General features: G+C 43.5%; 1 protein-coding gene across 4 annotated transcripts in view; it reads right to left on the bottom strand.

Annotated features, from left to right (window-relative positions):
* The window catches only part of LOC142565909 (M-phase inducer phosphatase 1-B-like), a gene marked incomplete in the record, with an annotated part of 181,791 nt that overhangs the window by 96,867 nt on the left and 71,921 nt on the right, over positions 1-13,003 (bottom strand). Inside the window, 1 exon segment of one of the 4 annotated variants that reach the window (XM_075676504.1) lies at positions 9,131-9,470. Coding sequence (XP_075532619.1) covers positions 9,131-9,238 — 108 coding nt within the window. 4 annotated transcript variants of the gene reach the window in all.

Raw genomic sequence — 13,003 nt, 5'->3', positions numbered from 1 at the left:
CCGGTTAGCAGATCAGTCAAAATGGTTCAAGCATTTTGGACGACATAAAGCAAAGAAATGCATTAGGCTAAACAAACCAGCTTTCGTTCCCGTCAGCCTGCTCCACTTGCGGTCTGTTATGACCTGGTTTGAATGTGTGAGCCGGGTCAAATATGCCAAAAACTGCACATAAGGCAGAGATGCTTCCGGTTCCAAACTCAGCCATGCTAGCTGGGCTTCATGGCAGAAGTTATTTTCAAGAGCTCCCAAAAAACCGTCCATTATGTTGCAACATTGTGGTTTGGCCGTTAACACAGGCTATTAAAAAACCAGCATTAAAACAAAAAACTACACTGCTGAGAAAATATGCTGAGCAGAAGAAAGCGGCACTCGTGGAATGGAATGAGGCAAGCTAACAAAAGGAGCAGTAACCATTACAATGTGTTGAAAATATAACAGTCACCTCAAAAGGCCAAATATGTTGCTACAATTTCTATGGGGGCAGACCTCCTTGGAGCCCACAAGTAATAGCCCCACTTAAAGTAGTTAAAAAGATTTTGAAAGTAAAAAAAAAAAATTATTACATGGCATGCATAGTACTGCTAGCCTGCAGCACTCTGGTACACCACCTTCAGGTGCCAATTAATCCTGTCCATAGAAACCTTAGTCTCACGACCTTTATATTTTTTAATGTTAAAGGGGTACAGAACATAATATTTTTTGCTATTAATTCTTTTTGTGTTAAATGAATGTCCTAGACCTCTATAGCCTAGAAAAATATTGTGACCAACTTTAGAGCACAGTAAATGTTTTAATAGCTTTTCTATGGACAGTGTAGGTTTCATTTACTCTGAGGATGCTGTGTTGTGACATCACAACACAGTATGCGGTCACTTAGGAGCAGGACATTGGAATGTTTTGACACTTGGCTCTCGCTTGCTCGGTCACTTCGTATGCTGCTACTCGTGAGGGCTGATGTAGCAGCACAGAACATGACAAGGCAAGCCGAAGCGCGCATTAAAATGTCACAATATCCTGCTCCCAACATACTGTGTCATGACGTGACGACACAGTATACTCCTAGAAATGAAACCGAAACTAGCTATAGAAGAGCTATTATATTAAATTATTAATGACACTGATAGTCTAGGACCTTCATTTATTCCAAAAAAGTAGTTAAATAACATAAGTTCAGTACCCCTTTAAGAATCATGAATACTATGCTGCTGTACAACAGATTAGGAATTTTCAATATATCAGTGAGATTTACGAAGTTTGCAGAATGTGGACTATGCAACATTTCCATACAAACGCCAGATGAGAGAACTTCAACATTTTCATGCCTAGCACACTTGGAAACTACCCATCCACCCACTCGAAAAATATGCCCAATGTAAAACATTGTGAAAAACAATAAAAGGACTGAACCCGCTACATGATGATGTACTCCGGGCGCCAACACCCAGAAATCTACTTTCCAATATGTTTTAGTGAAATACTGCACACATTATTGAAACTTAGTGTAGAAGTCCAATAAGAAGTGTTTCATATTTTATCTTATTTATTTATACATACTGCAGCCCAATTGGGCTATCGCAGGAGTGGGTTTGTACATTGCATATAACAAAAAAAAAAAAAAAAAGATTTTCCTGCACAAATCAGCTTCAACATTGTAGGAATCATGATAATTCCAAAATAAATGATACAATGAGTAATAATAAACACAGCATGTATCAAGTTAACTCATACAAAAATTCCTCTAAAGGTAGTGACCTAGTTTCACCTGGTGCAAGTCCCATTTTTCAATTGTACGAGGAAAGAAGCTATGCTTAAATAGGTTAGTACACGGTTGAAATGGTACAAGCTTATGTTTGTGGCTATTCCTAGTAGGTTTCAATTTATCAGGAGACAGATAGTTGTTCTTTAATGAGTAGCGTGGGGTGTTAATGAGATTATACAACAATTTAAGGCATTCACAATCACGCCGCTCCGACAGAGGTTGTAGACCTTGTGCAACAAGGCGAGATGAGGGTGAGAAGTTCCACTCATAACGGCGGTACATGAAATAGATTGCTTTCTTTTCAACTGATTTGAGAGCGTTAATGTCAGGTACTTTATAAGGGTTCCAGATGGGGCAACCATGTTAGAGAATGGGTCCGATGAGCGATTTATATGACAGCAATTTTGTTTCACATGGAGCTTTTTCACAATGTACAATTTTCTTTATTGCTTTATTACAAGTGTATCAGTATGCCTTGACCATAACATTTTAGGTGTGAAAATGAAGCCAAGGTACTTGTATTCAGACACCTGTTTCATTTCAAAAAGTAATTTTTATTAGTGCTTTTGCTTTTGATGCACTATCATGGTGCACACAATTGTGCACACAGCACCTGACGGGAGTGTGGTACTGCTGTTGCTCTAGCAATGCAAGTGCAACAGCATAGAATTCATGGTGGGATGCGTGGACCACTAATGAAGCAAGATTATGAGCAGGACTTTTTTTATTTAGTCATGGGTACATAGTAAGATAGTCATATCATGCTTTTCGTTTATGGAATTGAAGCAACATCACGTTTTGCCTAAGAGGCAGTACTTAAGTGCACTCACTTAATATCAGCATGTGATCGAGAATTTGTTGGAAGCCCATTTGGTCGGGATGAAACATAGAGACTTACACCGACCATATAAAACTTGTTAAAAACAAGACATTTCATGGTTTTCATGGAACAACGCTTCCGCATGGCAGACGAAATGAGTTGTTCTTAAAAAGTTATATCTGGTCGGTCTACATCTTTCTTTGTCAATGTCAACAAGGATTGTGTCCTTTCCCGAGATCATGAGGTAAAATTTGTAATGATATTCTTTTAGTTGTTTTTGCCCTCACCCAAGATGATTACGCTATCTGTTTTTATTGTTTTATGGGTACTATGTTGCATATTAAAAATCTGAATTTTCATTTCTTCAAAAATAGCGTGTAGCATTGTATTCACCATTGTTAAGAACGGCCTGCTGAGGTGCAAGTTTTGCCGGCCAGTTGCGACAGCGGCGTCAAACTTTTCCTGGAAGGCCGCCGCAACCCTCTAGCCACGGCGTCACTAAGTCGACTGGGTCCGGAGGACAATACGCGCGTCCTCGACTCTCTGTCGCAGGAGCCGAGATGAGTTCGACGAAGCAGGCTTTGTACCAGAACACGACACCGCCTACCCGATCTGCCGCGAGCGGGGGAGTCCCCGAGGGAACGTAGTTCGAGGCCCCTTCCCACGCGCCGTTCAAGACACAAGACAACGGTCAACCGGCGGCCGCCCTGCGGGGGTCAGCTCGGGGAATAAAAGGCACCTTTCCTGACGTAAGCCCCGAGTTCTACGAAGTCCGTCTGACGTCCGTTGAGGACCATGAATCTGTGCTGAAGTGTGTGTGTGTAATCCCTCGTGCTGAGAGGCGACTTGTTTACGATGACTGGTCGAACGTTTCCCTCACCTTGGGATCGAGGGAGGACCCAGTGTTTATAAACCGCTGTTGTGCGGCTGCTCAGTGTACTTTCTCTCGCAGTCATGCTAGACTGATGAACTGCAACGTCCTTATGTAGATACTGTAAATAAACCCACATTCCTCGTTCTCGATGAGAAGCAGTCCTTCCCTTCAACAACATCCTCAGCGTGGATAAGTTGGACGACGGCATGGGTCAGCTACCTTCTAGTTCATGCCCGACTCCAATCTTGACAACTGATTACGAGCGATGGGATTGACCTCCCTATCCTCACAGTGCGTAGTGGGTACGCTTGCGAAATTTCAGGAAAAGTTCAGCAATTTATAGTTTCAAAAAATTCTTAGCTTTCGAGTTCCACCTGGATATAAATACCTGGTGACAAGTAGTTATCAGCTCATTAAAGAAAAAACTAAAAAAGATGATAGTATAACAAGAATCGTCACAGCTGGTGCTAGTTTTGTTTATTTTGTCCTTTTATTTGTTTGCGTATTTACTACAAAGCTGCTTAACTAGTGCCTGCACACTACATTCCCATTAACTTAGGAAAAAATAAAATCAAGTTAATGAATCTTACTGGACTTTTTCGTTTGAGGTACATACCCAATTTCGTATCATAAGAAGCCAACAAACAAAGACACCAAGGACAACATAGGAAAAATTGCTTATATTTACTAACTGAATTAAAGAAATTATAAATTAATGGAAATGAAAATGTATGCGAAAACAACTGTCCGAAGGTAGGGAACGATCCCACGTCTTTGCATTACGTGTGCAGTGCACTTAGCAATTGAGAATTGCACGCGTAAAGCGAAGATGTGGGATTGTTCCCCACCTGTGGACAGTTATTTTTTTCATCCATTTTCATTTTCATTAATGTATAATTTTTTAATTCAATTAGCAAGTACAAGTTATTTCCCCCATGTTGTCAGTGCCTGTTTGTTGGCTTCTTATGATGTGATTAATAAAAATCGAGTCCCTTGGTTCCCTCACTTCTTGTTCATATCCAATTTCAGGAACTCATTAGACTAATTTATGACAAACCTATTAATAGGTAATGACACACAGGATACAACACATTAAAAGACCTGCCCTGCCCACAGAATGTTTTTAATTATGCAAGTCGAAATAAATAATACCAGCTAAGCATATCAAGTTACAGCTAGAAAACAGGTGTTTGCTGTAACTCTGTAACATTACATTTCTACGCTCGAAATCGGGTAAAATATGGTCCTGTCTAGCACACAGTGGCGATTTTATCATGTATTTACTCTAAACACTTGCACACATATACAACTACAAGCTGTAATTAATAGCTAGCATGTATAGTGTCACATGACAACATAGGATACAAAGTTCAAAGGTACTGCACTGCATAGGCACCGATTACAGACGATGCCGAAGCCTCCCCTCTCCCCTTAAGTGTCATTACCAGAGTGTTCTGTTACCCACATCATTTGAGGTTTCTATTGAGTTGCCTCTACCTTTTCACTTAAAATTTTATTGCAGCTAAAAGCTTAGATCATTGTTGGTGCGTACGTGCAAGCTGTTGATTCACGTTTTCGCTTTATTTCTGCAAATCCTGATAACAGGAGGACAAACACAATAAAGCACCAGCGGCGGCTACCTCATCCATATTTTTTCCCTTAAACATTTTTTTTTATTTCCACTGTGAACACCATGCACATTCACAATATATGTAAATATACAGGGTGTCCCAGCTATAATGCACCCAGATGTAAAAATATGCAAATGCCAAGTTAATGGACAGAACCAAGGTAATGTTTGCTGCCACTTGGGAATACTGAGATTTCTAGCATTCTGCCTAATTACATAATTAGTCTTAATTACTTGACTTCTCATATATTATACTTAGCAGATGACAAGTGTTAATGAGAAAATTGTAGAGCAGCATGAAAAACTCCCGATACAGCTTTCTGCTGCTGAATATTTCATACATAAAAGCATTTTTCCGAGCATGAAAGATGCCCGCGAATACGCGCAAAGTGCCTTGAGTGGCCAGTCGCGCAGCAATTTTGCGTGTATTCGCAGGCCCTAAACAGAAAAAGTGTAAGAGTGGGATTAATATGCAGAAGACAGATAACGTTCAATAGCCTGGCAAGGAAACAAGAGTTCAGGATCGCCAGTAAGCCCCTAGAGTCTGTGAGGGAGTACGTTTATCTAGGTCAATTACTCACAGGGGACCCTGATCACGAGGAGGAAATTTACAGAATAAAAACTGGTTGGAGCGCATACGGCAGGCACTGCCAGATCCTGACTGGGAGCTCACCACTATCATTGAAAAGAAAGGTTTACAATCACTGCATTCTACTGGTGCTGACATATGGGGCAGAGACTTGGAGACTAACAAAGAAGCTTGAGAACAGGTTAAGCACCGCACAAAGAGCGATGGAATGAAAAATGTTAAGCGTAACATTAAGAGACAGGAAGAGAGCGGTGTGGATCAGCGAGGAAACGGGGATAGCCGATATTCTAATTGACATTAGGAGAAAAAAATGGAGCTGGGCTGGCCATCTAATGCATAGGATGGATAACCGATGGAACATTAGAGTTACAGAATGGGTGCCAAGAGAAGGGAAGCGCAGTCAAGGACGACAGAAAACTAGGTGGGGTGACGAAACTCAGAAATTTGCAGGTGCAAGTTAGAATCGGTTGGCACAGGACAGAGGTAATTGGGGATTGCAGGGAGAGGCCTTCGACGTGCTGTAGACATAAATAGGCTGCAGCTGATGATGATTAGGTCAATTAGTGCATGCAATTTCCCCTATGCTGTTGTTGGTGTCTTTGTATGACTAATAAAAATCGGGCCTTCGGTTTGATTTCTTCTCCTTCAGATATATATACATTTATCACATACTGCGGACCAAATATGGTCCAAGCAGGTGAGGCAGAATACAAAAAGAACAAAAATACTCGACCTTGACCAAAAATATGCGTATTGACAAAAAGACACTAAAAATGGATGATGCATACTTACACAAAACTGAACGAGATATTGCACACATAAGAAAAAAACATAAAAAAGAAAAGAAGCAACACACAACATTAACAACATAGCACATCACAGACAATTCTGAAGGTGCAAATCGCTCATCAGGGGCAAGGAGGAGAGAATATACGGCAATGCATTCCAATCTGTGATTGTATTGGGGAAAAATGAATACTTATAAACATTCGTGTGAGCAAAAGTTCAATAAAGTGTTGATGTCCATGACGAGATTTTCAAATGATTGTTTAGTTATCTATTCTTGGGGATCAATGCCTATTTTCAAAAAAATATAAGCAGCTAAGAAACGTAATTCTAGCAATTCTTCTGCGTTCTGTTAAGCATTCCAGCTTCACTTCCTGCAACATAACAGACGGAGAGGCCTGACGTTTATAGCAGCTATATATAAAATGAGCCGCTAATGTGAATTTTTTCTCTACCATTGTACGAGGGGTTCTACATAATATTTTCATACTCAAGAGAAGGTCTTACTATGGCTTTGTACACCTTCTTTATTAGTTCATTTGATATCTTAATTTGTGTTTCATGAAGCCTAATTTTTTATGAGCTGAAGAGCATACATTATCAATGTGCACAGTCTATTTAAGCCTGGACGTAATCGTAATCCCTAAGTACTTATATTCCTCTACTTGTTTGATCATGTTACCGTTTTGTTATACAAAAACACCAGTTCATTTCTTTTATTAGTAAGACACATCTGTACTGTTCTTTCACAATTAATAATCATATCCCACTTAGCACACCATTCTGCCAATAATTTTAGATTCATGTTCAACTCAAGTTGGTCAGAAACAGAATTTATGGTTTTAAATATGACACAGTCTGCCATATCAGTGATAGAAATGTTAAACAAGTCTGGTCCTATTACAGATCCTTGAGGTACTTTCGAGTAAACATTAAATTTCCAGAGCACGATCCGTTTATATCTACATATAGTACATTACAGGGTATGTTTTTAGCTGCACTAACTTTTATGAAGATTCTTTATGGCAAATAGCACAATTATAACCCTCGATTTAAATTACTCTATGAGGTGGCCATTACTTCTATGAGAAATCTAAATGTTCAACTGAATAATTATGCTAATTAACATTTTAATTCATTACTTTACACCCCATATTTAGATTACAAATTATAGCCGCTGTCCAATGTGTCCAACGAAATTGACTGGTGTACCAGTTACTTTTTTCAGAAACTGCTGTTTTATGCATTGAAGCACAAAAGTAACTGGAACACCAATGTATTTCGATGGACACTTTGAAAATTAATATCTCTGAACTAGTGCTGTCCAGAGAATTTGTTCCACGTGGATACGCCACCCGAACTCAGCGGCTATAATTCGTAGATTGAAATATGTGGCGTAAAGTAAATAATTAAGAAACTAATTAGCACAATTACGTTAATTATTTCCACTTAACATTTTGATTCTTGTAGAAGAAATGGCCATCTCATCGAGTAATTTATATCAAGGGTTAGAATTGCGCCATTTGCCATAGGCAATCTTTACAAAAATTGGTACAGCAAGCTAAAGCAGCTTCTGTATGTGTGTGTGTGGGGGGGGGGGGGGGGGGGGGGGGGGGGGGGGGGGGGGGGGGGGGGGGGGGGGGTCGGAAAGCTGGTCTGGCTCCAGCTCCCTACGGAAAAATGAAAACCATCTATTCTGCACTGAACTGGTTTGCAATATAGTTCACAAAGTCAAGAAATGGTTTCGCAAACCATTATACCTTTTTGTTACATCATCATCATTATCATCCACTGCAGGATGATCTCCAATTACCCCACCCAAACTGGAATTAAACCGGAATTAAATCAAAGGATTTGAATGTGCACCCAAATCAAATCGGTATTCTTAATGTGTGAAAATTTGCTTTAGATAGTGCAAAAGAGAACAGTGGTGTAAGTGAAGTTGCATTCATTTTGGATAAGAGCCTAGTTCTACAGGTTAATACATTCCCCCACCCAACCAGAAATCACCTCATACACCCTACAAAATTCTCTCCGCAATGCCGCTTCTGCGCAGAGCCCGGGTCCCTCAGGCACACAGTAGGGGGTTGCAGAGCAGCACCATTAAATCCTCCGAACCCTTACCCCACTAACGAGCTTTGGGAGAGAGCCTTGGCCAGCTCCGACCTCGAGGATCAGCAACGGCGGATTGCGAGGGCCCAGGACGCGGCCCGAGCTCAAGGCATTCTGGAATGAGGACGCCTCTCCAAAGCTGCATTTACCTAATAAAAACGTTTATTCTCTCTCTCTTGGCAATTCAATTAAAGGCAAGACTTAGTATGGTGATATGTGAACGTAATATTACATAATGTTGAAATAAACTTCGTTAAAACATTGAAAATCAACACTGCATATATACCCCATGTGCATGAGCGATAAGGCAGGTTCTGCTAGAACCAGTGAGATGTTATCCGTGGCAAAAAGCTTATGTTCGTTTTCATCAAGATTTTAGGTTTCAAAAATCATAAAACGTGTTAATGCTGTCATGGAAATAGAATATTTTGACTCTGTGGTTGATTGAAATTCCTGCAAGACCTACATAACTATATGTAGGCAAATGGTTCCACAGATTCCAGGAAATTGGAGAAAAAGTTATGCTAACACACACTCTAACCTTGCATTGTTATACCTACCATTTCCCTGGGTCCCGGGGAATCCTTCAGCAAGAACAAATAGTTGATAGTTGTGTCGGTGCATGTCATCTCTACATTTTTAGCTTTCTGTGCGTGTAAGTAGTGCATTTACCAAGATATAGAAATAGTTGTGTGGCAACAAAAATTCTGCCGTGGTCACAATATTACGAAACAAAAGCTTGCGAGCAATCCAGTCGAGTCACGCTGGCGGCTGTAAAGCCATCTTTAGAGCACTACATTCAGAACAAAAGACAACATTCATGTCCTAAGTGAGCTGCCTGAACGGGCACCGACACCACTGCAGAGCCGAGTGGGCGCGGCAGACACGTCGCCGGCTATTGTCTCAGAGGCACACTCCGCGGGCGACCGCTGTTGCGCAAGTCGGTCACACGCTGACACGCTTACCGCCCGCCGGGCGACCTTCGGGGCTGCCCCTTTCGCGATGGGCGCTGGCCGGCCAACGACTCCCGCAACCCTGCCGCGGCAACCGGCCCCGCCTCGGGTCAGCGCAGGAAATGGAAGACGAAAGTGGTCGCAGAAACCAGTTTGTCCCCGCCGCCTGGCGGAAGCGTCATCTACGCAGCGCCCGTGCGTGCTGCTCTCCCAGAAGACGAAACAAGCAAGCCGTCCTATCAGAAATGGCACTTCCTCATAAAGGAGGGCTGCAGGTATTTTCGGGCGTTGTTTTCCCTTTCGCCGACCGGAGAACACAACGCTCCGGCGGCTTCGGAAGCTGGAAACAAAGCGAGACAGGGTTCCGGAGGAGCCTGTTCCGTCTCCTTTGTGCTCCTGTCGTCTGTCGGGCGCACGGAAGCGACGGCGAAGCAGTTCCGCCAGCTGTGCTACCCGGTCTTCTGGTGCGCTTCGCCGGTCATCCGGTCAAGCAGGCTGCCTACGGAAGCATCGCGCTGTTCCCGGCGGCGGCTCGCAGGGAACGGTGCCGCATTTGCCGCGAGAGCACAGGCGTAGTAGCTGCTGACAGGTGGCTCAGAAGGCAGCTTTCCAATATTTCGTAGAGATAAACTTCTGTCCGTATATCTTCTTCTGTTTACCTTCCGTTCCACTAACACTGACAGTTGTGCACCTTTTGCACCAACTAACCCAACGTCGTAGTTTGAGGAAAAGAAAGAAAACGACAACCATGAAACGTGGCTTAAAACTTGAGAGGATAAAATATACGGTGGCTAGCAGGCGGATTATGTTAAACCAGCGCCAAAGCAGCATCACAGTTCGATTAACAAGCGCACTATTGTCTGTACGCGGCAGCTAGCAGCGCCCGTGCAGACAAATCAAGTAAATGCGTAGAGGTGTGCGCGCATGCATATATATGAAAAGCGGCCAAGACGGCTTATCGGAGCCTCCATGAATTTCAAGGGGAACAAATGGACACCTTCTGAAAGTGTTGTACCAATCTGCGCCAGATGTTCCAAGTAATTGCATAGCATGGCTTGCTCTAGTCGTCCACGAATAAGCCGTTTCAAAGAGTTTAGGCTTTGCTGGTACGAAATATTCTAGTAGCAGAATTTAGGGATATTTTTTTTTACAGAAAAAATAGGCAAGTATTAAAAGAAAATACACAGAAATCATCGACGACAAGCGAACGTAAGCGCGAACGTTCATTCGGGCTTATTCCCGCAAGGCTTCGCCTATTGAACGCAGAAATAAAGACGTAAAAAAAAAAAACGTTTTCCTTGCCGTGCGCTGCACTACCGCATCTAAAAACCTTCAGACACATCAAAGTTGACGCGCAATAGCACACGCGGATCAGAGAGCTGAAAAGTTGGCGTTCGGGAAACGGACGCGGCCCGCAACAAGGTTGCACGAGGGCAAGCTTTGCGGCACTTAACGAAAGTCGCCCTTCAATCAACCACGAAAGACGCACAGAAAGCGATTCGCCTAAAGAGGCGAGTTAGGGGTAAATGCGAGACAAGTGCACTAGCATTACGTCGCACCTCGTTGAGGTCCCGGATGCACGACTTAAACCACGTGCACCACACTGCAAAGTGTTGTTCAGAGCTCACTCGACACACGTCCCGACTATTCGAGGAGCGAAGTGCAAGAGACGTACTGTAGCACGTATTGAGCAGCAGAAAGATAGATCGAGAATTTTTCTGATTGACAATTTGGCTCTGCTATAATGTTTGAGAAGTTAATTACGTAATTTGGCAAAATAAAAACTGTGTGTGCGCGTGTGTGTGATCGCCGAAAAAAAAAAAAAACGATTGCTTCGTTCCCATGCGTTTAGAAAGGAATTCCGAGCAGAGCTTCCTAAAACAAAGACCGCGATTGTGTAGCGACGCCTTCTCCGATGCTATTCCTTTTCGCGCTTCGTCAATGGTTAGAGCGACGCTGCATGCACCCGCGTTATCGATGGAATCAGCCGGCCGTGAACGATGGATGATACGAGTGGCGTAGAATCGAGCCACAAAATCGCGGCTCAATTCCAGCACATGAAAGCGATCCCATCCGAAAACGGGCCGATCTGAAGACAGACGCCAGTACCACTGAGAACCGGGAAATGCCGCCCGGCAATCAAAGTAAACCGGGAAGCAAGCACCGAAAACGCGACAGCTACTGCACCGCACGGTTACCGAATACCTGCCAGCAACGTACCGACGACCCGCGTGCGCAACGCTAGAAGAGTTGGAAGGCAAAGAGGCTTAGTGCGCCGGTGAAGCTTTAAATGCACGCTCCAAAAGCGGAAGGCGCACCGCCGACGTTTCTTATCGCTGTCCTTTGGCGAACGACTTCCGCAGTGGGAACGCCTCAACGGTTTCACGCCCACACTCCTCTCAGCAGCTTGAGTTACAATCACACTAAGTAGAATCGTCATCACAGACGTCGCACTCTCGACGTCCAAGACGCGGAACACGCAAAGCACAGCCTTCGTTATGACAATGCACACATTGTGACAAGGCTACGGCACTCTAGCAGCCGTTCTCGGTACCCCTGTCGGGCCCACATCTCCCGTAAGCGTCCGATTGCTCAACACGGTATACCGCGTGCAGATAGGCGGCAGTGGCGCAAATGCATCGCATGCCGCGTGACCTGCTTCCGTTTCCTCCTGACACGGTCTCTTGAGTCTGGAGGAGAAGCCAGTCGTCGGAGCAGGAACTCCCAGGCACGAAGGTGAACGCGCCCGCCGAAAGGGAAAACGCGCTCGGCCGCAGGGCGCAAGGTTGCGCGCCGCGATCAAACAAGGAGGCAGCAGGTCGCATTAGATTATCCACAGCGCGAGCTTATCGCTTACTCCCAAAACTGCGAGGCTCCTCTGCACGCGCCGTTGTCCTGGCGCGGCAAAATTGTCGGATCATCCACCCTTTAGAGATGATCGGAGACTTTCATGCTATTGGCAATCTATCTTATGGCCCATGGGTAATTGTAGATATGTAGTATGTAATGGCTACTATGAAAGACGGCACATGTCCAGTGACCCAACTTGGTGTCGGAGAGGTTCGTTGTTCAATGAACAGCTGCACATTTCCAGTTACATACTCAGTGACCCAAGTTGACGTCAGGGACATTCATTGAAGAGCACCACACACCCAAAGTTTTCTAGTGAATCTTATTAGAGTGATTAAATATATATTGCGCAGCTAGTCATGCTACGTTTCTTCATATAGATAATTGAATCCTCGGCTGAAAGCACACGCACAAGTTTATCATTGGCTGCCTGTATTACGACAACAAAAATTACTTCGTCGCCATTGCTGACGAAGGTAGCACTTCGAACCGCGCGCCAAACATGGTTCTAGTACCTTCAGCAAAGTGGTGATCCGTAGCGATACATTGCACTTGGAAGTAAAATGGAGCCACATAAGAAAATGAAAGTGTTCAATTTAGACGAAGCTCAATATGTGCGTTTTTTTTTTC

Source organism: Dermacentor variabilis, unplaced genomic scaffold, assembly GCF_050947875.1.
Source record: "Dermacentor variabilis isolate Ectoservices unplaced genomic scaffold, ASM5094787v1 scaffold_12, whole genome shotgun sequence".
Lineage (NCBI taxonomy): Eukaryota > Metazoa > Arthropoda > Arachnida > Ixodida > Ixodidae > Dermacentor > Dermacentor variabilis.
Note: the sequence above shows the minus strand (reverse complement) of the source record. Positions and strands in the feature narration are given on the sequence as shown.